General features: G+C 37.2%; 2 protein-coding genes across 4 annotated transcripts in view; both read right to left on the minus strand.

Moving 5' to 3' along the window:
- Positions 1-1,235: 1,235 nt before the first annotated feature.
- Positions 1,236-2,258, minus strand: LOC106053766 (uncharacterized). The gene has a single exon (XM_013209380.2). It carries the CDS (start codon positions 2,256-2,258, stop codon positions 1,236-1,238), a length of 1,023 nt encoding a protein of 340 aa, XP_013064834.2.
- Positions 2,259-5,771: 3,513 nt separating this feature from the next.
- LOC106077353 (72 kDa type IV collagenase-like) overlaps positions 5,772-23,402 on the minus strand; it is a 41,288-nt gene continuing 23,657 nt past the window's right edge. For all 3 annotated transcript variants that reach the window (XM_056006742.1, XM_056006743.1, XM_056006741.1), the window contains 12 exons: positions 22,510-22,646; positions 19,341-19,504; positions 18,263-18,347; positions 15,909-16,060; positions 13,828-14,079; positions 13,291-13,429; positions 12,800-12,882; positions 11,868-12,038; positions 10,640-10,782; positions 8,913-9,052; positions 8,553-8,651; positions 5,772-7,865 (listed from right to left, as the gene is read on the minus strand). In XM_056006742.1, coding sequence (XP_055862717.1) covers positions 7,793-7,865; positions 8,553-8,651; positions 8,913-9,052; positions 10,640-10,782; positions 11,868-12,038; positions 12,800-12,882; positions 13,291-13,429; positions 13,828-14,079; positions 15,909-16,060; positions 18,263-18,347; positions 19,341-19,504; positions 22,510-22,646 — 1,638 coding nt within the window. In that variant the 3' untranslated portion in view covers positions 5,772-7,792. The remainder of the gene's footprint in view (positions 7,866-8,552; positions 8,652-8,912; positions 9,053-10,639; positions 10,783-11,867; positions 12,039-12,799; positions 12,883-13,290; positions 13,430-13,827; positions 14,080-15,908; positions 16,061-18,262; positions 18,348-19,340; positions 19,505-22,509; positions 22,647-23,402) is intronic.

Raw genomic sequence — 23,402 nt, forward strand, 5'->3', positions numbered from 1 at the left:
AATAACGCTGTCCCATTCGACATTTTTTACTTCTGAGATACTTGGCACATGCGAGAGAAAACAAGGCTCACTTACATTTCACGCATCGCACTTACTGCCCTTGATTCCTCTTGCCTGTTTTATGAACGGGAACTCTGCCCCTAGGTCCCTGTTGAACATCGATGTTCGTCTCCGACATTTCTTACTCTGTCACATGACTTGAACAGAAGGGAAAGTCAAGAAATATTGAAATCTTGAAATATTTCATAGAAAACATAGCAAACAGTACGCCAAGAGTCGACCATCTGTTTCAGAAAAGAAGGTAGAACGCCTCAAAGTAGAAGAACTACTCAACCTTCAAATACAGACGCCAGCGAAGCGGCAAACATGAAATTAGGATAATGAAGGAAACGTCGAAAGGCGATAGCTTGGAAGTTATTGATCAAAAGGATGGATGGACATGAACCCAGCTGAGGGGAATTGCCCAGAACAGAGTCCGATGGCGAAATGATGTTGCTGCCCTATGCTCCATTGGGAGTCTTAAAGAATAAGTCAGGTCAATAAAAAAAAAGTCAATGCGCTGAATCAGATTTAGAAACAAACGCATTGATCGATTTTTCTAAAATGAAAGCAGGACATTGACAGTCCTGGCAGGACATTTTACGAAAAGCGTAGCAGACGGTCCAAAGCGTTACTATCTCGCCCAAAGTCGAGACGTCAGGTCACATTATCTTAAACGAGCTGACTGTTGCGATGATTTAATATATTTTAAAAAGTTTTAAAAAGCAGTTTGTTTCTATAAATGACTTTGACCTAAGTAAGCCCCACAACCTGCGAGTCAAGTTACGCTTAGGATTTTTTTGTAATATTAGGTAATAATTACATGTTTGTTATTTAAATTCAGCAATGCACTTTACAAATATCTCTCTCTCTCTCTCTCTCTCTCTCTCTCTCTCTCTCTATCTCTCACTCACACTTTCTTGCATTTTCAGTATATAACCATATTTCATGAACAAATTTCACGTTATATTTTGAACATTTTTTTTTTACTGAAAAACCAGGTGTCTAAAGGAACTTCAAAGCACAAAGTAAATAGCTACGATATAATAACAAAGTCATACATAAAAAAAACATTCAAACCACAGATATATAGGTCTGTGGTTCAAACACTATGAACACACAAGTTGACTTCTATTGTCTGTTGTTGTCTCTACAGTTCGCATTTTTAGCCTTGCTATTAACATTTCGAACTTATGTCATTTCTTTGATCGACATCTAAAAGTCTGCATAAAGACCTTGACAAATTTAGATCCTGTTTTCAAGTAAATGAAAATATTAGAAGATGCGTTAATCGCCTCGACGCAGTGCATAAACGCTGCCACAAAGAAGAACAGGTTCTGCTGGGACTCCCCGGCGTTGAACTCTGGGAAGGCAGTCATGGCAAGGGAGACAAGTGACCCGGGAAGGTTGCAGACGATGTAGAGAATGGCGATGAACATGACCCTTCGGGTGGCACGGCTTTCTTTTGACGACTCCTGACTGTCCACTTTTCTGGTGGAATGTTCCTTCCACCTACGCGATGCGTTGAGCTTGAGAATCAGGATGGCTGTGCAGACGACAACAAGGACGAAGGAAACGTTGTAGAGCAGCGCGTTCAGGGAGTTGGTGATGATGTTGATGGTCTCTTTGTTAGAGATGAACTCCAGGCTCACCAGGCTGGCGTTCCTGCTGGGGTACCATCTCCATGACAACCGGGTCGACACGTAAATCGGCACAATGCTGAGCGCGATGATGACGTAGAGCAAGACGTGAATGGTGGCGACTCTTTCCGGCGTGAGGACGACCTTCACCTTCAGAGGGATAGCTGTGCAGAGGCACCGTTCAAAGGTCACGTAAGCAGTGATCATTCCACTGACCCTGGTAAAGTAGAATTTTGGCCATCCCCCAGTTAGATACTGGACACTGCGAGAGTCCATGGGGATATCGGAGTCCGCGAAAAGAGGGTTGTAGCAGATGCCCATCCACAACAAAGACAGAAGACAACCCATGTCTGCGATGGTGATGGCGAAAAACGAAACGTTGATGGTGTCTTTGAACCCCATCGTCCAGAAGACTTTCAGACAGATGGCGTTGGTCACCACACCAAAGCCACTGATGCCGTCGTACAGGGCGCTCTTTATCACAACTGACACCACCGCGAGGAGCTCGTCACTGATGTACTTGTGGCTGGCAGCTGTACCTTGTACAAGAACAACAGCATTGGTAGTGTTCACGTACATTCTCTTGCGTTGTCAATGTAAACAATATGGCTGCCAGACTTCGCTGAACAGTACGTCAATTTTGGGCGTTCATTAAAAACTATCTTATCTTATAAAATACAGACGTTACTTCAAAAAAAAGAAAAAAGAAAAGAAGATGGTTATTATGATGCCGTATACATGTTCACATCACATGTAAGTAACATTTAAAAACAACAAAAAATTTATATTTTTTAAAATACAGTATTAATATAATTTCGAACTACTTTATTAATTCCTTTTACCAATTAGTAGACATCTAAGGGGAGAAAAACAGAATCTATAATGAATTAAAGGTATTACTGGTCTATGCCTAACCTCAAATTCATTAATTGTAGCGTGACGTGTGGCCAAATAAAGAAAGTAGCCAAATAAAAAGAATAACTCTATGGGATCGCCAGTGTAATATTTTCTTTGTTATTAGCTAATTTACAAATAGGAAAAAAAAAACGCCTGATAATATATAATCATGTAACAATAAATGTCTGTTAACTCTTTCTCTCCGTAATTATTTAACACATTCTGGTGGAATCAACGCTGGTATCGTCAGTTAGGAGAGAAGGAGTTAAATTAATATGTTTTGCAATGGCGTTTGAGAATTGAATAAAACGTGTACATTATGGAGAATTTGTTTTCGTATCAGCTACAACAAATCATTGTGAACTAAGTTTTAAACACAGAGCTAGACTTGAGTCAATGAAATATGGAAACTAACAATAAAATTTTAATACAAAATTATATCTTCCCCCAGAAAATGGTATAATTTGAATTAAATTGAGTTAAAAGGCGAAATGTTTGAAATGAAAATTAAATATGGTTTTAATTTCAAAAGTATATCATGATATCCGTTTAAAAATACATATTTTTTTAAACCTAGAAAGTTGTCAGCGTCAAATAATTAACAAAGTTGCTCAGTTAAAAAGAGTGATGAAAATGAAATGAATGAGAAAGAAAAACGAACAATTGGCAGCCACAATAAAGGCATAAAAGACAACGCGCGGAAACATAGTGAAACGCTTTTATGAGTTTAAAATACAAGTTCTTTTAACACCATTAGATCTAGTTGGCGCGTTATTTTCTACTCGGCCCTAGAAATCTAAATATTTGTCTACAGTTATAATTGCTACATGTTAAATAGCTCACCTGGTCTGCAAACACATTCAACGAAAACCGATAAATTGACAGCGAGCGTGAACAGAAAGATTTCCCCCCAAAAAAGTATCACACCCCCTCACATGTTTGTCGTTTCTTCTTTGGGTGTGAAAAAATCAATTCACACTTGAATGCGCCAGCTAAGTATGCACTAATTCAACATTTAGTAGATTGCCAGCTTTTTTTTAATGTCAATGTTGCAGAGTTGTTTTTTTTTTATATAAGCCCTTGTTGACGAACAATTTAACGCAAGCAATTAAAGTATAATTAGTGTCAAGACAAATTAATTGGGCATTTAAAACAAAGTTCTTTCACTAAAACAAAGATGTTCTCAGATACTATGTTAATGGCTTAATTGCCACATTTTTTTTAGCAAACTTAAAGCATCCAATTGATTGAATCAATTAATTAACTAATTAATAAGCATTTAAATTCTTTTTTTTTTTTTTTTGTTGCAGATTTAAAATAAGTGTGTATCAATATTTTAACATATACACTTGACTAAGAAATTGTTAGTCTACTACATACTCAAGAAAGTAGGGCCATCCTTATCAAAAGTTGAACTTAAAGATATCAAACATTCAAGGCATTTGTTTCGTGTGCAAAGATGAGTGCAGTATGTCACGTTACTACACTGTTGCGATTTGAATGTTTTCTTACATCCTATTTAGACAGAACCGTTGTCCGCCTGGGTCTGTTTAAAATTATCTTTTCGCCGCCTGTCTTTGGCGAGGGCTTGTGTGTGTGTGTGTGTGTGATTCTCTCATGTGTGTGTCTCGACCTGTACAAGAGTTCTCCAGCTGTTTCCTTCAGACATTATTTGCCATTCTTCCTTCAACAGCTGAGTTAATCTTTTATAGTGCTTGAGGGGAGGATACTCTGCTACTCCGCTCACCTTAAAACTCGCCTAAGATGATCTCCCTTGTCACACTATCCTCTCCTATATGAGATGTGTGTGTGTCTTACCCATTGCGAAAATAACAGATTACTGCTGCAGGGGTGAACGACTTTTACTTGGTCCGGCAGGTTTTATTTTTTAATTACCCAGTGCAAAAAGAGCAAAGATTCTCTGCTGCGCTCCTTGGTCATGGCCACATTCTTATACGCCTGCGAATCTTGGACGCTAACTGCAGAACTAGAGAGGAGTATCCTAGAAGAGTATCCTAGCAATGGAATTGAGATGCTACAAAAAGATCTTATGTTACACATACAAAGACCCCATTACAAAAAAAAAGGAAATAGAAACAGGATTATAACGGCTATGGGGCTCCACCCACGACCTGCTAACTACTGTCAAAAAAAAAACGCAAACTAAAACTTTATGGTCATATCACAAAATCCTCAGGGCTCGCAAAGATCTTCGTTTAGGAAACAATACCAGGCAAAAAGAAGAGAAGAGGCAGGCAGAGAAAGCGATGGGAAAACATAAAAGAATGGACCGGCCTGTCTTTGAAAGAGATAGGCTACTATCCAAGGCAAAAGACAGAGAGGAATGGAGAACGCTGGTCGACAGATCACGTATGGTGCCCCAAACGGTTCATCAGACTAGAGAATAGATGAAGGTGAAGATGAATAACAAATCTAATTCATACTTAATTCAAACTAATTAAGGTCGCACAAGTAGGCCTACAGTAGTGGAGACGCGGTGGCAGAGTGGTAAAGTGCTTGGCTTCCGAAACGTTCGAATTCTGGTGTATACTGGGATTTTTAAGCTGAGTCCACCCAGCTCTAAAGGTACCTGACATTATTTGGGGAAAAGTAAAGGTGTTTAGCCGTTGTGCTGGTCACATGACACTCTCGTTAACCGTGGGCCACAGAAACAGATAACCTTTACATTATCAGCCCTATAGACCACAAGGTCTGAAAGGGGAACTAAGCTACTTCTTAATGTTAACTTCTGGTCAGAAACAAAAGTGTGAAGTTTTACAAACTTCAAATAAAAACTTCAGACAATTGAAAACGTTTAAAGAAAGTTTCAACTTTTTTGTTTATAATAAAATTTTATTTATTCCATTAGTAAGTGTATATGAAAATTTCAGATAAAAACTTGTCAGAAAGAATGAATGCACGATATTATAAATAGAATAATAAATAATAATGCTTTTTGGCTCAATAAAAAGAACCACAAAAATTATTAACAATGAAGAAAAACAGTAAACGATTTAACAAAACAATTCTACAGTATCAGACCTGATAACCATGATAAATACACAAAAATATACATATAAATAAAAAAATCAGCTCATCAACAGAATACCTCCACATACGCAAATAGCTGGCACAATGCACACACAGAATTGGACGACATAAGAAGCATGAAATACCTTTTTTTTTTAAAAAAAAAAAGCTCATCTAGGGGGAAGAACCTGAAAATCACTGCCTTATATCTCAATACTGCATAGTTTAACTTTCCTTTTCTATATAAAACTAAATTTATTAAATATCACTAATTGCTTGACTAAATGGTTATTTTTTTTTATTGGTTCATATATTGTCATTTACTGTGAATAATTGCGCAGTTTCAACTTGATCCGAGAACGCGTGTGGAAGGAAAAAAAAAATATGTACAAAATTTGTACCAATTAGACATACGAATGGAGTGAACATAAGCTTTGTAAAAATGATACGAATCCTTCCCTAATCATTGAACACTAAATACAACGAGATACCTTACATTCTTGACGTCAGTGTAAAATTAAAGACAACTGCGGCACCTCTCTGAATAAGGTGTAAAGGTCTAATAAAGATATGGAATGTGTCTTTACTTCATGTTTGAAAATTTTAGTTTTCTGGAATGCTTTTCGAGAATAATTCGTTGAGACCATCATTTCTCAAAGCAAGTTCCTGATTAATGAATGCGCAACGGAAAACAGTTAGTAGGTATCCCTTTGTTAGAAGGCAACTGACCTATATAAAATATTGTAAAACAAAAGAGGTAGATCCAATCTTGTCGTCTGCTATTGTTTCTTACAAAAAAATAAAGTCAAGCAACAGAACTAAAATACAGTATAACATATCCTAGTATAACATTATCATTTAGTATAAGTTATAACATATAGAAAACGTTTATCATATTCAGACCTACATATAATGTAAAACTAAACTACAAAAGAGGTAGATCCAATCTTCTCGTCTGCTATTGTTTCTTAGAAAAACTGACGTCCAAGCAACAGAACTAACATATCCTAGTATAACATTATCATTTAGTATAAGTTATAATATACAGAATAAGTTTATCATATTCAAACCTACATATAATGTAAAACTAAACTACAAAAGAGGTAGATTCAATCTTCTCGTCTGCTATTGTTTCTTATATACAACTGACGTCCAAGCAGGAGAACTAACATATAGTATAACATATCCTAGTATAACATTATCATTTAGTAGGCCTATAAGTTATAACATTTGGTGTAACTTTATTAAAAAGTATAACAACAGCATCATATAGAATAACGTATTGTGTAACAAATGTGGTAAAGAACACACACACACACACATTACTTCTTATTATTATATAGATAAGATAACATCTATGACCAGCGTTGTAATACACTTTAAAATTGATCAATATCAGCTTTATTTGCATTGTCACCCTTGATGCACGAGCTCTTCATTGTGAAAACAAAAATATCTAAAGTTTATAAAAGTATTAAGGAAAACAAGAAAACTAACAGGACATTACTTTCAGTGCCAGAACAAATGTAACATTTTGTTAAAAACTTTGAGCAGCAAAAGTAACAGCTCACAACGAAAAAAAAACAACAACAAAGCTCAACGATTTTATTATCATTGTCCACGTATGCCAGGGGTTCTCAACCTGTGGGTCGCGACCCCCTTTGGGGTCGATTGACGATTTGCCAGGGGTTGCCTAAGACCATCGAAAATATGGATTGTTATTTTCTACTCTTCTATTTCTGTATGTGTGTGTTTGGGGGGGGGGTGGTCGCGGCAGAGTAGGGGATTGTAAAAAGGGGTCGCCGAGCTTAAAAGGTTGAGAACCGCTGAGTTCGTATTGCTATCACAGAAAAGTTTGGTGCCAGGAAATCGGACGGAATAGCCTTTGTGTCTCGTAGTTTCGTTTAGGTAAACCTAAAGTGTTCCTTGATCCAACAACAGCAGTCGATAGGTAAACTGTATGGGAGATGGAGGACGCTCCTTCCACTATTTGCACAGCTTACATTGATCAAAGCGAATAATGTCGACGCTTGTCAAACGTGAGACACTCGTAAAACAGCAGACGTTTTAACGCTCTCAATTTGAAGTTCAAGGGCATTAATCTTGGGGGGGCTAAGAATTTTTTCAGTTGTCGTCCCTTGAGTCTCCTAAACGCGATTATATTTGTGCACAAGTGTAAATATGTGCTACAATAGTCGGGCAATGTAATACATCCCTATTGATACAAGAAGCACTGAGAGGAACTTTGAGGGCAACAATCTGAAAGCAAGCAAAAAGTTTATAAATTGGTAAATAACATAAATGCTGTAAAAGTATAAAAGTATTAAACAAATTAAACAAATAAAAAAAGACTATCTAAAGGGGAAGAATTCAGTCCTTAAAATTATATCTATCATTTATGTACAAGCTATTTCCCTTATTCGATATCAAACAAAATAATGAATTTTAATAATTAATTGAGTAATTTTTTTATTGATTTTGTTAGGTACAATCAATAATTGTTAAAAGTATCAACTTGATAGGAAAATACGCGAGGGAGAAATAGTGTTAACAATTCTTTAAGGGGACAAAACCCAACAAATTTAACCATATCAATGAATACTGAAGGATTAGTTTTCCTTGTTGGTATCAAACAAAATAATAAATTACCAGTGATTATTTGTCTGATTGGTTACTTTAAAAAAAAAAAGAAAGATTTATGTCTTGTCTATGCCAGTGAAAAATTGTGCAAAGTGTCAACTTTATCCGACAATGCAAATGGGAGAAATAACATACACACACTTTTTACCAGACAGACAGAGTGAGTTGATAAAAACTTTGTAATTAAATGTTTGAATTCTAAATAGTTATCTGCTTTCATATTAAATTTGGCATCTAATTTTATATGATCACTATTGTTCGATGTAATAGCAAGATTTCAATTTAATATTGATTTATTATCATTACCTGTCTCCGCCGCTGCATAACTCGTGAAGCCAAGCTGGCATCCCCGGGACTGGCTCTTTATCAATTATGTTTCTACTGTCTATCTCCATTTTGACATGACTGTGGAATGGAAATAAAAGTTGTTTTTATAACACTTTCAGAATTAAAACAAAAACCACAAAATTTATATAAAGGAAAGAACCGCACAATCTTCCCTTAATACAGCAAGATTTATTTTCCTTTTTCTACAGAAACACAACTAATTAATTACCACGAATTAATAGACTGGTTAATTTTTTAAATTGATTCTTATATTGTCTTCTTCATTTTGAAACGTTTAACTAGATCTCACTGTGCCCACCGCCATATTGACCTCCTTACCTGTCACGTGATACAATATAAATATAGCCATCCCTCCATTGAGTGGCGAGGATAACTTTTTGGGGAAAGCCATGAGCGAATTCATGAATGGGATTAATGACAGCTTCGCCAGCCTCCCGAAATAGCCACCATTTTGAGTCCTGTATCAGCAAAGAAAAGAAACACTTAGAATTAATCAATTCACTTAACTACAGACAATCTCGTAAACAGTGGCGTAACTAGGGATTTGGGGGCCCGGGGAGGGCTGGACCTCTTTAAGGGCCTCTGCATTTTGACATTCGACATAATGGCATGAGATAATGGCGTAATTTTTAATGTAAAAACGTAATTCGGACACTCATTTGGGGGACCCTCAAGTGGGTGTCCGGGGGGATTTTCAAATTTGGACCCCCTAGCTACGCCACTGCTTGTAAACGAGCATCTTAAAGTTAAGTTTAAGATTTAAAAACAACAACAACGACGAACACACAACTACCTAGCACTGGACCGCATTCACCAATCGTAAACAAACAACATTTAGCCACGTGATTCTCTATTTCTTCTATACAAATTACGTAATACACACAGGCTGTCACGTGATACTTTTTTTTCGTTGTTTTATCAATATTATCACGTGGCTAAATGTTGTTTGTTTACGTTTGGTGAATGAGATCCATTGGGCTCCAATTTAAATACATTGACCAAATAAATTTACTATAGATCCAATGGCGATTTTTATAATTAAGTTAATCACAGTTGTTTCCTTTTCATTACACTTTTAGTCGTAAGATAAGGTTTACAATCAAAAGTAAGAGAAAAAAAAAGAAGAGAAAGCACTTCAAATAAATGTCGGGATGATAAAATGAAACTAAAAAAGCAAAAAAAAAATAAAATATATAGATATATGTAAATAAAGTAAATAATAAGGGACAGATTTTAAGACATTTTGAAATAATCAATGTCAAGGATGTTGAGTTGAAAGGTCAATGTTGCCAACTAGAATATGAAATTTCTTTATGCCGCTAACAGCATTTTGATTCTCAAGTGCTAAATGAATATAAAAAAAAATATTATATATATTTAAATACATGGCTTATCCAAACTTTTGTATTTTTATACACCTGAAACACAAATAAGGTAGCTATTAATACCTTAGTCCCTAATGTATAACTACCCATACATATATAAGAGATTTAATAAATCATATTTCTTACGCTAAAGAGAGTTGGCCTCTTTAGTCATTTGAGAAGTTGTAAAATGAAAGAAAAAAACGAGACGAAAAGAGAAACAGAAAGAGACTTGGTTAAACTTGGTTTAAAATGTCTTATGTTAAAGAGAAGAGAACTGGAATGTCTTATGTTAAAGAGAAGAGGACTAGAATGTCTTGTGTTAAAGAGAAAAGGAATAGAATGTCTTATGTTAAAGAGAAGAGGACTAGAATGTCTAATGTTAAAGAAAAGAGAACTGGAATGTCTTATGTTAAAGAGAAAAGGAATAGAATGTCTTGTGTTAAAGAGAAAAGGAATAGAATGTCTTGTGTTAAAGAGAAGAGGACTAGAATGTCTTATGTTAAAGAAAAGAGGACTAGAATGTCTTGTGTTAAAGAGAAGAGTACTGGAATGTCTTATGTTAAAGAGAAGAGGACTAGAATGTCTTATGTTAAAGAGAAGAGGACTAGAATGCCTTATGCTAAAGAGAAGAGGACTAGAATGTCTTATGCTAAAGATAAAAAAACTAGAATGCCTTACGCTAAAGAGAAGTAGTCTAGGATATCTTGAGCTGTCCGTGTACTGCAGAGCAAACTTTGGAGTCTCTGGTAAAGCTTCTCTATTCAAAGTTTTGGGGAAACCTGTTTGGAGTTGGTTCTTGTGATAACTCCAGAGTCTTGAGCCTGAGCAAAAAATAAAATCAAACATTCAATGATTTGTATACTGTATCAAGTACAGTTATTTCTCTACTTTTGTTGTTCAGGGCAAATATCTAAAGCACCTTACGTTGCCACAACAATTTGTTTCTGAATCTAGTTTTTTAAGGTTCCGTAAGGTTGTTATTGCCGGAAGTGGTAATTGATATAAGCACTCTACTTCGTATAGATGGGATGCGTCCCAAACGGCCTCTGACAACCAGCCCAACTCATAACCTTCATGAGAGGCTCAGATATTGGGTCCGGTGAAACTGTTACCACTGGCAGGAAAAGAGGCAAAGGCAAGTTACTTGCACCTAACCCAGTAAGATTCTGGCAGGAAAGTCTTGCTACCTTTGGCTTGCTACCTTTGGCTTGCTACCTTTGGCTTGCTACCTTTGGCTTGCTACCTTTGGCTTGCTACCTTTGGCTTGCTACCTTTGGCTTGCTACCCATCTACGCGAAGGAAAACTCTGCAAACCTCTGCTGCCTTGCGGCCATACTCAAACACGAGAAAAGGTTCTTCAGCCAAGAGGAAAAAGGTAGGGAAACCTGTGACCCGTAGCTTGCAGTACACAATTCTACACCTTTGCAGAGATTGCCAGGTTGTAAGCAGCTGTCTTTTTTTTTTTTTTGATTCCACAGGTAGGCCTACCAATTGAGTAGATATTTGATTTTCATGTATTCGTTCCATTACTTTTACGACATAGAATTGAAAAACAAATCACAATCCTTCGTTTGTTGTCGTTTTAAAAAAGTCAATGACCTATACAAATTTCTTATTGATAGCCAGATGTTTCAGCTCAATTATAACGTTTCAGTTACAAGCCGTTCTTTGGTACCCACTGCGTCTAGAGGATGAAACTACAATGTGGGCGACCTCCTTCCGACCCTAGTTAATACCCAGGATTTTATCTCATTCTTAGGAGCTGAACCATAGTTACTCCGTGACTGAAGGCGCCCAGTAAACAAGTATTATTTTTAATCTATTTAGCTTTCATCCACAAATTAATTTGAATTTTTATCTCATTAAGTCACAAGCCAAGCTTACTCGATGTCACGTGACCACGCACCTTTAATGAAATAAACGTTTGTCAGATAGGAGAAAGCCACATCTGGCTCCAGCGGTGCTTCAGGGTAGACTGTGCTCAGAGGCTCGGACATAAGAACTTGACCATCAGTTGTCATCCTGTGAACCGTGTCACCAGATATGGCGATAAACTGGTTACGTCTTTCCTCGGGATCTAAGAGGAAAAAAGAAACAAACTATAAAGGCCATTTAATATTTGTTTATTGAAATAGTCATTTGATAAGGACAAATGAATCTTAAAAAAATGAGTTTCCTACAGAACGAAAGCAGGTGAAAAAAAAAAGCCACGTTTATAAAACTTATATCCACTTACTCTGTGTGGTACACATTTCTGTACACATTATTTCTCCCACTTCCAGTTTTCGGATCAAGCGGAAACTTTGTACAACTATTTATTGTCGAAGACAACACGTGAATCAATATAAACAATTACTAAATAGTTCATTAAATATGCGTAATTGATTATTTATTTCATATCGAACAAGGAAAATAATTTGTACAGTGTTGAGATATATGATCGTAAATGTGGAGCTATTCCCATTAGACAGTCTTTTTGTTTTGTTCAAAATTGTGCTTTTTTTTTAATTGTTATAACTGTGTAACGTTGTGAGAATGTGTTCATTGATGTAGTCGTGAGGTATCTTAGTCAATGCATGTATCACTCTATAGCTTTCTCAACACCTCGATTAGGTTTCTCTGACTTGTTAAGCGTCAGTTCTATGGCATCACTTTGCTATAACCTTGCTCTGAAAATGCAGTTTGGATAAAACAACTTCCGAATCGGATTTATCTGCAGGTCACTGAAGATTAGTTTTTATATAGGTCAGTGTTTGGTATAAGCTACTTGGACGTACAGAGATCTGGTCGTAACCAAAAATGGTTTCATTACAATTTATTGTTAAAAAAAAAACTCACCAAGGAATACTGCCGTGACATCCACACGAGTGCAGATATTTTCACTGGTAGATGGCGTTGTGGTCCGAGAAGGCCGAGGAGAGCTGAAAGAAAAGAAGCTTTTCATTAACCAGACTTTATATAGCTCCATATTATAGTAACTTTAAAATTACTTTAAATTTACCTAGAGGAAATGTGATTTCAAAATGGTACACATTCCTATGATTCAACTATGCCAAGGAAATGTACATTGATAGAGCTCCAACATTATACGGGGAGTTTCCATCATAAAAATAGGATTTTATTAAATAATATGTTTGTCAAAATAGAAAAAAAAGAGTTCTTATATAATGCCTTTTTTATGTCAGTGACATGCTCTTCACAACAAAAGCATAATCATAACCTCCAACATACTATTTCATGGTGTGGTATCAAAATTAATCACAACTACAACACATACGGAAACTGGCGCTTATGCAAAGCAATTTCTGCAGTTGCTTAAGCCTTATTACCGTTGTACAGGTCCGAAGGTTGGTGGTCGATGGGTCATGGCTGTCCTGTGGTACGGTGGTCGAGCAGTGATTGGTCTACCCTTGACTGGGCCCTTGGTGGCTGTACGAGGGTCAACTGGTCGAAATCCTGAACCTTGGCCTGAAACAAAATATACATTGGATATACAAAACTAAAGTGAAGTAACCCCCCCCCCTTTATTTCAGATTTACGATCTACGAGACAGAAGGTGTAAGGATATTTCGTTTCTATTGCCGAAGGTTAACGAGGGTGTCATGCGTCCAGCACACAAAAAAAGCGTTTTTTTTTCTCCAACCCATTAGAGTTTGGTGGACTCAGAGGCATTCTGGAATCCCGAAATTAACAATTCCAGGATTGGAACATGAGACCCATGTTTCGGTAGCCAAGCGCTCTAACACTCAGCCACCCTCGCTTTTGTTATAGCCTACCAACCACACTACAATTACTACATGACTTAAGAGCATCAGATAAAGAGTTCATACAACATATACATTAGTAGAACACAACAGTCAACTAACCATAGAGAATACGAATCCCAGCCAGATCATCGCTGGACAGATCCACACTCTTCTGATACAGGGGATACATAATGGCCGACTGGTCCTCTGAGTGTCCAAGGCCCATGCTGTGACCCAGCTCATGGACAGCCACGGACAGGAAGTTAGTGCTGGACCAGTTGTCGTCTTCGTCAAAGTGGACATCACCACTGAAACCTTTGGCCGTGTAGTAAGGAGGCCAGGCGTGGGCTAGTACATTGGGCCTGTCAGTTACTGGAATGACAGAATGCACAATCAAATTGCAGTGGTAAGCTATTCCTTCCTTTGAAACAATGGTTCCACCACCCTATCTTATCTTATCTTATCTTATATTATATTATCTTATCTTATAAATTTACGGAGCAGATGTCCTTTCAAAAACAAGTATTACGTCTTACACTTATCAATGTTTTAATCTTGCATGTTAAATAGAGACCTAAACTCTGCTAAGTCATATCATGTTCTTGAATCAGCCAGAACCCATTGAATGCCCTGAAGGCAATATTTTAGAATGAGTACTTGTACGACTTTGTCCTAGTATATGGAACAAGAAGTGTGGCTTTATCTTTGAGTCGTTCTGCGGGTATCTTATCTCATAAATTCCAGACGTTCTATAAAAGATAAGATAATTACTTCCTACGCGTATTCGTGTGTTATTCTAGTCATGTATATTAAATATTGAAACTCTGCAAATCATTGGTTTTCCTGGCTGATTTACGTAACCAGTATCTAGAGATACTAGAGAAATTAGGAACACTTGTACTAATTTGTCCTAGCATATGGAATTAGAAATGTGCCTTAATCTCATTGTCTCTCTGAGTATTTGATTAAGTCTTGGTTTCTTCACTTGCGTCATCAGACTCTCTATTGTTCTTAAAGCCTTGACATGGATATTTAACTTCATGTTATCAAAGACAAAATCTGTATAGGTAAGTGACTACAAACGAAAGATTAAGTTTGTTTATGGAATTCAAGGGCGTCAAAGAAAGGGAGTGAATATACCTGAAAATTAAATATCTATGTGTGAGACAAACAAAATTGAACGCTGGCTACTACCTGGTGGTCTTTTTGGTACATTGATACGCCCCTGGATAAATGTTTAAGACAACTCTTTTTACCATCAATAGCAATAGCACTAATACATTATTTTAGCCTGTCGGTTGCTTTGAGTCTACAATGGTCTCTAATAATTTTCTTTCTAACCTCTAACCACAATTCACTTTTGAGATGATATTGATACCACTGTAGCCTTTATTTATGAGACAATATATCTATACTGTATGATAATTTGAGCCCACAGTGGAACCAATATTATATCCTAAGTTAATAGTGGCTTCTATAATCTTCTATACTATTCTCTTAATATACTATTTTATACTATTAAGCGATTGGACCCCCACGAGGACCTGTTAACTATCGTAGAAAAAACGCAAGCTAAAAATCTATGGTCATATTACAAAGTCTTCAAGATTCGAAAAGACCTTCTTTCAGGAAACAGTACCAGGAAAAAGAAGAAGAGGCAGACAGAGACAGCGATGGGAAGACTACATAAAAGAATGGACGATACTGCCATGGAAAGAGATTCTGTCTAAGGCAAAAGACAGAGAAGATGGAGAAAGACGGTCGACAGATCTTGCATGGTGCCTCAACGGTCCAACAGACTAAGGGATAGGTAAAGGTAAAAATATTATCAACACTCCGGCTGGCAAAATGGAGGAACTCCTCAATACTGCGAAGAGACGAATGCTGAGCCGGTTTTGTCATATTGTAGAACATGACTCACTGACAAAAGTCATCCTTCAAGGTCCAGTGGAGGAAGCACGAAGAAAGGGTCTTCCAAAAAAAGACAATGTAGTAGAATGGACTGGAATCTCTCTTGATGTTTTGCTAAAAACAGGTGCTGACCAGGAAAAGTGGTGGGGTTTTGTTACGCGAACTGTCACAGCACCACAACCGCGAAAGTCAAGGGACAAATAATTAGGATACTATCTTCTACGTTAAGTCTACAGTGGTTCTCAAAACACTCTCACAGATAAGTGTACAGTAGTTGCTAGGGTACTTACGGGGGCCATCAAACTCTGGGTCATTTTCTGGGCCGTGCCTTCTGCGGCCAAACTGAATGTCAATGTCTGCTTCCTCCCTCGAGTTAGTTTCCTCCCTAAATTTGATTGGCACAACTCTTCCCCAAATCCTGAATGCTTCCGCAAGCTTTGCTCTGTTTTTAGTGAGAGATGGATAGGAAAAAAATGTATGTATAATCATGTATAATCATGTATAATTATGTATAATCATGTATAATATAATGTATTTTATTAAAATGTAAACTATATTAAAACAATAAATCTTATCTTATAAATTACGGACGTTCCTTCAGAAGATAATTAACCAAGCTTTTCTATTACTTAACCACCACACCTTCAATCTAATTAAGCCTACACAATGTCTGAAATATACAGTAGTGGCGTAGCTAGAAATTTTTCATCATTTGGGGCCCGGGGGGGGGGGCTTGACCTCTTTGGGGGCCCATGCATTTTGCGTAATATTTAACATTTGGTGTAAAAAAAACCCCCACTCATTTAGGGTCCCCTCAATTGTGGACCCGGTGGAATTTCCGAAGTCTCCCCTTCCTCCTCCCCACCCTATCTACGCCTCTGATATACAGTGCTAATGTTTAAGACAGATGAAGCCGTGAAAAGTTGGAACTCTTCTAGGACTATGAAATGGATGACTCAATAGAATAAGTCTGGCCTCATTCTAGCAACGTGGGAAAACTACCTAATTAGTGAGCATGACACATTAATGAATGCACATGTTTATATTTTTTTTTCTCCAGTTGCTATAAACTGCATGTGGGAATGTTCTTATGGTGCATTAAGTTTGTCGGGAGCGCAGTCAAAACAAAGGCACGTGACCTAGTCATGCGTCCACTTCTACTTAAGACCAGTCCAGCTGTTCCCAAGAGAGGAAGGTCCCAGGGGCATTAACTGAGATTTTAATAACGACAACGCAGAAAGAGTGACGGGCGAAACGGTATGATGAACATAGGTCAAAGATTGAACTTTGACCCTGTTAAGATTCAGAAAGGTTCACATTGACATAGAATATCGCTTTCTTACAAACTTATAATAACTCACTCGTCTGACTGTTTGTCTGTCTGTCTGTTTGTCTGACAGGATTCTTTTACGCGTATTTTTCTCCCACTTCCCATTCTCGGATCAAGTTGAAACTTTACACAATTTTTAATTGTCGATGACTGCCAATTGGCTGCCTGGTCGGGATGGCTGCCTGGTCGTGCGGTTTGCGCGCTGGACTGTTGTTCGGATTTATCGATGGTCAAGGGTTCAAATCCTGCCCTCTCCCATCCCCCGTCGTCCTGCGGGAGGTTTGGACTTATTAATTACTGGTAATTGACTGACTAATTGGTTAATGTCTTGTTTTGTCTCTTGTATTGTCAACGCCAATGACTAATTGTGCAAATTTTCAATTTGATCTGAGTGAGAGAAATAACGTGTATACACTTTTTACCAGACAGACAGATAGACAGACAGAGTGAGTTGATACAAGCGTTGTAAAAAAGAAAAAAAAAGGAAGGCAAATAAGAAGAAAAGACAGAAAGAAAGAAAAGAAGAATAAAAAAAAAAAGAAAAAAAGATACATGCATTAAATAAAAAAAAAAAAAGATGTAAATTTAATCAATCCAGTTTTAATACGAATTACAACGTAATCTCCGCAGGTCTAGTAGCCTCACGTGACCCGGGAGATGGAGAACTCATGACAATCCTCTTAAGTGGCATAAAGTCCGAGGTCTGACCACTTCGTAGCGCTAATGACCTGATGTAACAAAAATAGATATACGACCCTCCTCAGTGACTTCTCACAGACCTTAAGCACTGACTGACATCCACTAGTCAGCGTGAAACTTTTCTTACCTGCCCTAAAACATTTTTTTGTTCACATGCTCTCTCTCTCTAAACCCCCCCCACACACACACACACATACACACATACATACATACATACATGCATACATACATATATACATCTACATACATACATACATACAAATATAGGCCTACATACATACATACATACATACATACATACATACATACATACATACATACATACATACATATGCATACATACATATATACATATACATACATACAAATATAGGCCTACATACATACATACATACATACATACATACATACATACATACATACATACATATATACATATACATACATACATACATACACATACACATATACATACATACATACATACATACATACATACATACATATATACATATACATACATACATACATACATACACATACATACATACATACATACATACACATACATATACACATATACACATATACATGCATACATATACCTACACTAACCTTTGTTCAGAAGTAGAAAATTGTCCGGTTGGTTTGCTCAGTGCCCATGACAACTCCGTGAACTCCCACCTGTTTGGTTTCCCCTCTGCAAAAGTTATAGAATATACGGTTTGTGTACATTTAGCAAACAATCAGCGCTCATTAAAGACATTTTCTAAGTTTAATGGGAATGGAAAACAGAGAACTTACAACAAGTGGAGGTCACTTGGGTTGGTGTCGCCCGATGCAGTTAGCTCATAAAGTAACCCCCCCCCCCACCTGCCGTAGCTAGAAATTCGCAATCATTTTGGGGCCCCGGTGGCCTTGACCTCTTTGGGGGCCCCTGCATTTTGCGTAATATTTTATATTTAATGTAAAAATAAATTGAAACACTCATTTAGGGGCCCTTTCAAGTGGTGGCCCGGGGTATTTTCAAATTTCTCTCTCCCCTACCCTAGCTACGCCACTGCTCCCTCACCCATCAGGCCCCCCCCCCCCCCCCAAAAAAAAAATGCCAAGAAAGTATATCGTTGGTTCGTTCTTCTACATGAGATAATAGCCAGGTGCAAGGTAGAAACTGATGGGTTGTTTTTTTTGCAGCACTGCTTTTCAAACTAAAAAAATTCTTTTGTACTGGGTCGTAGTTCGATCACTTTTCCAACAGCTAAAGGGAAATTCCATTTATTCAATGAAGACTTATCTTCAATGTGGCCAGGAAATGTCAAATGCTGCTTGATCCGTTCGGGTATCAAGATACCGTCACTTCATTTTCTTTGCTTGGGTTCGGCCTCCCTATTGAAGCCATGGCGTAACAACAATTAAAAGAAAGTGAAATACAAAATAGTTTGTTCTATTCCTACATTAAGGCGCGGTGGATAAGTGGTAAAGCAGATGATGTAAAGGTCATCGGTTTCTGTGGCCTACGGTTAACGAGGGTGTCATGTGGCCAGCACAACGACCAACCGCCTAAAAGAGTAGTATAAATATTTTTTATCTCTCTTTTTTTTTTCTTTCTGGCAAGTCTATGCAATTTAAATTATTTACTTTAAAATCCTGGCAAGGGAAAAGCTCGAAAGAAATGCCTTGTAAATGTCCGTACCATGAGTATAACTCACAAAGTATCGCTTCTGTCGTCTGCTCGTTCCACTGGGTCGATGACCTGTTTGAACATCCTGTACCCCACAACGTGGAGAGCTCATCAATTTGATCGTCTGATCATCCAGATCTCCAGTCTGCGGCAAACCGAAAAATTTCTGAAGTTTTCTGTAATATATTTAAAATAAAACAATAAAGGTTACAAAGACAGTGGAAACACAAACTCAAAATCGTCCCTCGAAGTGGTCCATCCAGGCAGGTAAAAAGGCAGGTTTCAATATTTTCAGAAAGAATATCAGAATAAAAATTCTATCAAATGCAATTGACAGAGAAGAATGGAGAAAGAAGGTTGACAGATTCTGTGTGGTGCCCCAACGGTCCAGCAGACCAAGGGATAGGTGAAAGTGAAGGTAAAGTTGGATGTGAACATGGCTTAACTGATGTCATATAATGATTATCTAATTGATCTAAGTGTATATAATGATTATATACTTGATCTAATTGTTTTGTAAAGGCTCAATCTCTGATTCAAAGCCTCAAGGAAAAAAGACAAAAATTTCGCAACATATCTTTAGTTCGGTGTCATATGGGTATGTTGACATGCGGCGATAATATGAAAAACTACTTATTAATTGTTGTTTTAAATTATTTTCCACTTATATGCATATTAAATAGATTTTCTCTCTTTTTGTAAATGTAGTAGTTAATATGACATAACTTAATTAACTTAGCGATACAATTTCTTTTGACAAAAAATTAAAAACCGTTAGCATAAATGAAAATAGGGTAAATAGTTATTTCCCTTTTCTCTCTTCCTGTCTCTCGGTTTCTCTCTTTCTGTCTCTCTGTTTCTCTCTGTCGCTCTGTTTCTCTCTTTCTGTCTCTCTCTCTTTCTCTCTGTTTCTCTCTTTCTGTCTCTCTGTTTCTCTCTTTCTGTCTCTGTGGCTCTCTCTTTCTGTCTCTCTGGTTCTCTCTTTCTTTCTCTCTGTTTTTCTCTTTCTTTCTCTCTGTTTCTCTCTTTCTCTCTGTTTCTCTCTTTCGGTCTCACTGGCTCTCTCTTTCTGTCTCTCTGGTTCTCTCTTTCTTTTTCTCTTTCTTTCTTTCTCTTTCTGCCTCTTTCTCTTTCTCTCTTTTTCGTTCTTTTTATTTTTCACCCTTACTCTCTTTTTCTAGCTGCCTCTCTCTACCTCTCTTTCTATGTCTCTTTTTCATTATTATTTCCTATGTATAACACACACACACAAGGCTCACCCATACACGGACTTATAATGTAGAAGTTGACAACTCAAATGTAACAAACAGCTTCCATGCAACTTGTGTGTTTGGAAGGAAAAGAAGCTTTTGGAATTGTTTGTTGTTTGTTGTATGTGTTGAACATAAAGCACTTTGAACTCCGATAGTTGTATTGTTCACATACTGCTACATGTGCTCTGAGTTGTCTTTAGAAAGGTACTTTTTTTGTGTAACTACTTATGGCTACACTTTTATACTATTTTTGTATTTAAAAATAAAGAACTTTCAAGGGAGGCTATTTGTGGATTCTAATAACGCAGTCGCCTCTATTGTATTGGTCTACGACTCTATATAGGGAGCGATTGCAGTTGTCTTTCTTATTTTATTAATAGTTTAATAGTTGTCCCTACGATGTCAAGTTCATTTTTATCAAAATGTTTACTTCTAGGAGCCAGCGGCACCACCACATCTTTGGGTGATGTTATTCTCTGACATATAGTAATAGTAGGCTACTAAACAAACTATTTAGCAAGATATTTGTAAGAGGGTTCTCAACTCAAACAGAGATGGTCACACGAAAGGCCCTGCGATAGAAAGTTTCGTGGACCACTGGTGTTGACTAGAAATGATTGTGTCAGACTTTGTAGCATGATAGTGTCAGTCAGACGTAGTACTTTGTAGCATGATAGTGTCAGTCAGACGTAGTACTTTGTAGCATGATAGTGTCAGTCAGACGTAGTACTTTGTAGCATGATAGTGTCAGTCAGACGTAGTACTTTGTAGCATGATAGTGTCAGTCAGACGTAGTACTTTGTAGCATGATAGTGTCAGTCAGACGTAGTACTTTGTAGCATGATAGTGTCAGTCAGACGTAGTACTTTGTAGCATGATAGTGTCAGTCAGACGTAGTACTTTGTAGCGTGATAGTGTCAGTCAGACGTAGTACTTTGTAGCATGATAGTGTCAGTCAGACGTAGTACTTTGGAGAATGATTGAGTCTTAAGGCTTAGTACTTTGGAGCATGATCGAGTAGCACTGAGTACTAGGGAGCACGATTATGTCAGACAGTCAGACCGAGTACTTTAGAGCATGATTAAGTCTTAAGACATACTACTTTGGAGCATAATTAAGTCAGACTGAGTAATTTTGAGAATGATGGAGTTAGACTGATTATTTTGAACCTTGTCAACACTCCACACTCCGATCCTCAAGTTGCCGTTTCACAAAAGGCGAGTTCCGCACGGTTAGTGTATTACAATGACGTAAGATAACATGGGCCACCGGTGTGCTCGGCCTTCGGCCACGTTTCTAATGCGTACTTCCAGAGGGTCTGAATCAAGGGAAATAGTGGAGTGGTACATAGACACGAAGATCTCTTTGAAACAGAACGCTCTGTTCAGCCAGACAGTTTCTTATTTTGTTGGCCTAGAGTTTCAAGAGCCTCGACTGAACTCTACAAAAGTTTCCAATGTGTTAGAGTGAGTACTTTGGAGAATGCCAGCTGCTCAATATTATGGAGATCATGTAACGAACTAAGTAACACATTGCAATGTCATGATTTTACATGATATATTATGTATTTTTGATTGCGAAATTTTCTAAGATTCTTATCAAAAGCAAATTTGTACCCAATGTGTTTAGCTATTGTAGGCGGATGTAAATAAACACCAGCAGAGTTTGATTGAATTAGAGTCGAGATTCGATACCTATTTTCAACCTAAAAAAAAAGCATTAAAAAACGAAAGGAATCGCTTTCAGTTTATATCATCACATTTAATATATCTATCTATCTCAATTATTTATCTGTATCTATCTATCTATCTATCTATATCTATCTATCTATCTATCTATCTATCTATCTATCTATCTATCTATCTATCTATCTATATCAATTATCTATCTATCTATCTCTATAGATACGCTGACTTGTTCAAACTTACTTTAAGGCCTTAGTCCGCTCTGTGTTTCTGTTTGCTAAAATGTTGTTTTGATTGTGCGCGTCTGCATTGTACATCATCAAGTTTTCAGCTCGAGGCTCTTCTTGTGCCACGTAGTATCCATAAGACTGTAGGTACTTCTGTAGGTTACAGAACATTGACAAGTTTTCACTAGTAACGAGTTTTTTTTTTTTATAGCTAACTAGCTGATTTTATTTGTAAAGAATTCTTTATCGATACCAGACACGCGTGCACTTAAATGATACATCTACTCAGTGTATGTGAAGTATTTTCAATGTTTTAAATTTCTTATGTTGAAAAAAAAAAAACGAAACATGTCGAAAAAAAAACAAATTTGCGAAATAAACGAATGCTAATAAATTGTGTGTGTGTGTGTGCACCTGTTAGCTCTGCAGAATTACATTTTCTGATCACTTCCGTTTGTAGCAGAAGGTTATTTCAATATGGAGAATGTTTGAGACTTTCACTCTTTGTTCTTCAAACGTATTTCAATACAACTGGGGCAACTAACAAGAGGTAATAAAGAAGATTGGATTCGAAGAGCAACTGTCTCGCAGTGTTAAAATTATATATAGCCTATATATTTGGTCATCAGTGCACTTCGGTTTAGCCTCCTTGACATTGCTGAGCTTAACGTGAGAATCCCTGAATACCAATTGAATGAATATGGGTCACCAGAACAAAAAGAGAGTGTCAGCAAAGCTTGAATAATAATATTGTTGGAGGGAGGAGGGGAGTTACAAGTATTCCATTGAAAGTCTGCTACATAAACGAAGAGATTAGAGACAGGGTCATTACAACGTTTGGACCCCACGATGACCTGCTAACTACTGTCAAAGCGCAGACTAAAACTCTATGGCCATATCACAAAGTAT

This window comes from Biomphalaria glabrata, chromosome 12, assembly GCF_947242115.1.
Source record: "Biomphalaria glabrata chromosome 12, xgBioGlab47.1, whole genome shotgun sequence".
Classification (NCBI taxonomy): domain Eukaryota; kingdom Metazoa; phylum Mollusca; class Gastropoda; family Planorbidae; genus Biomphalaria; species Biomphalaria glabrata.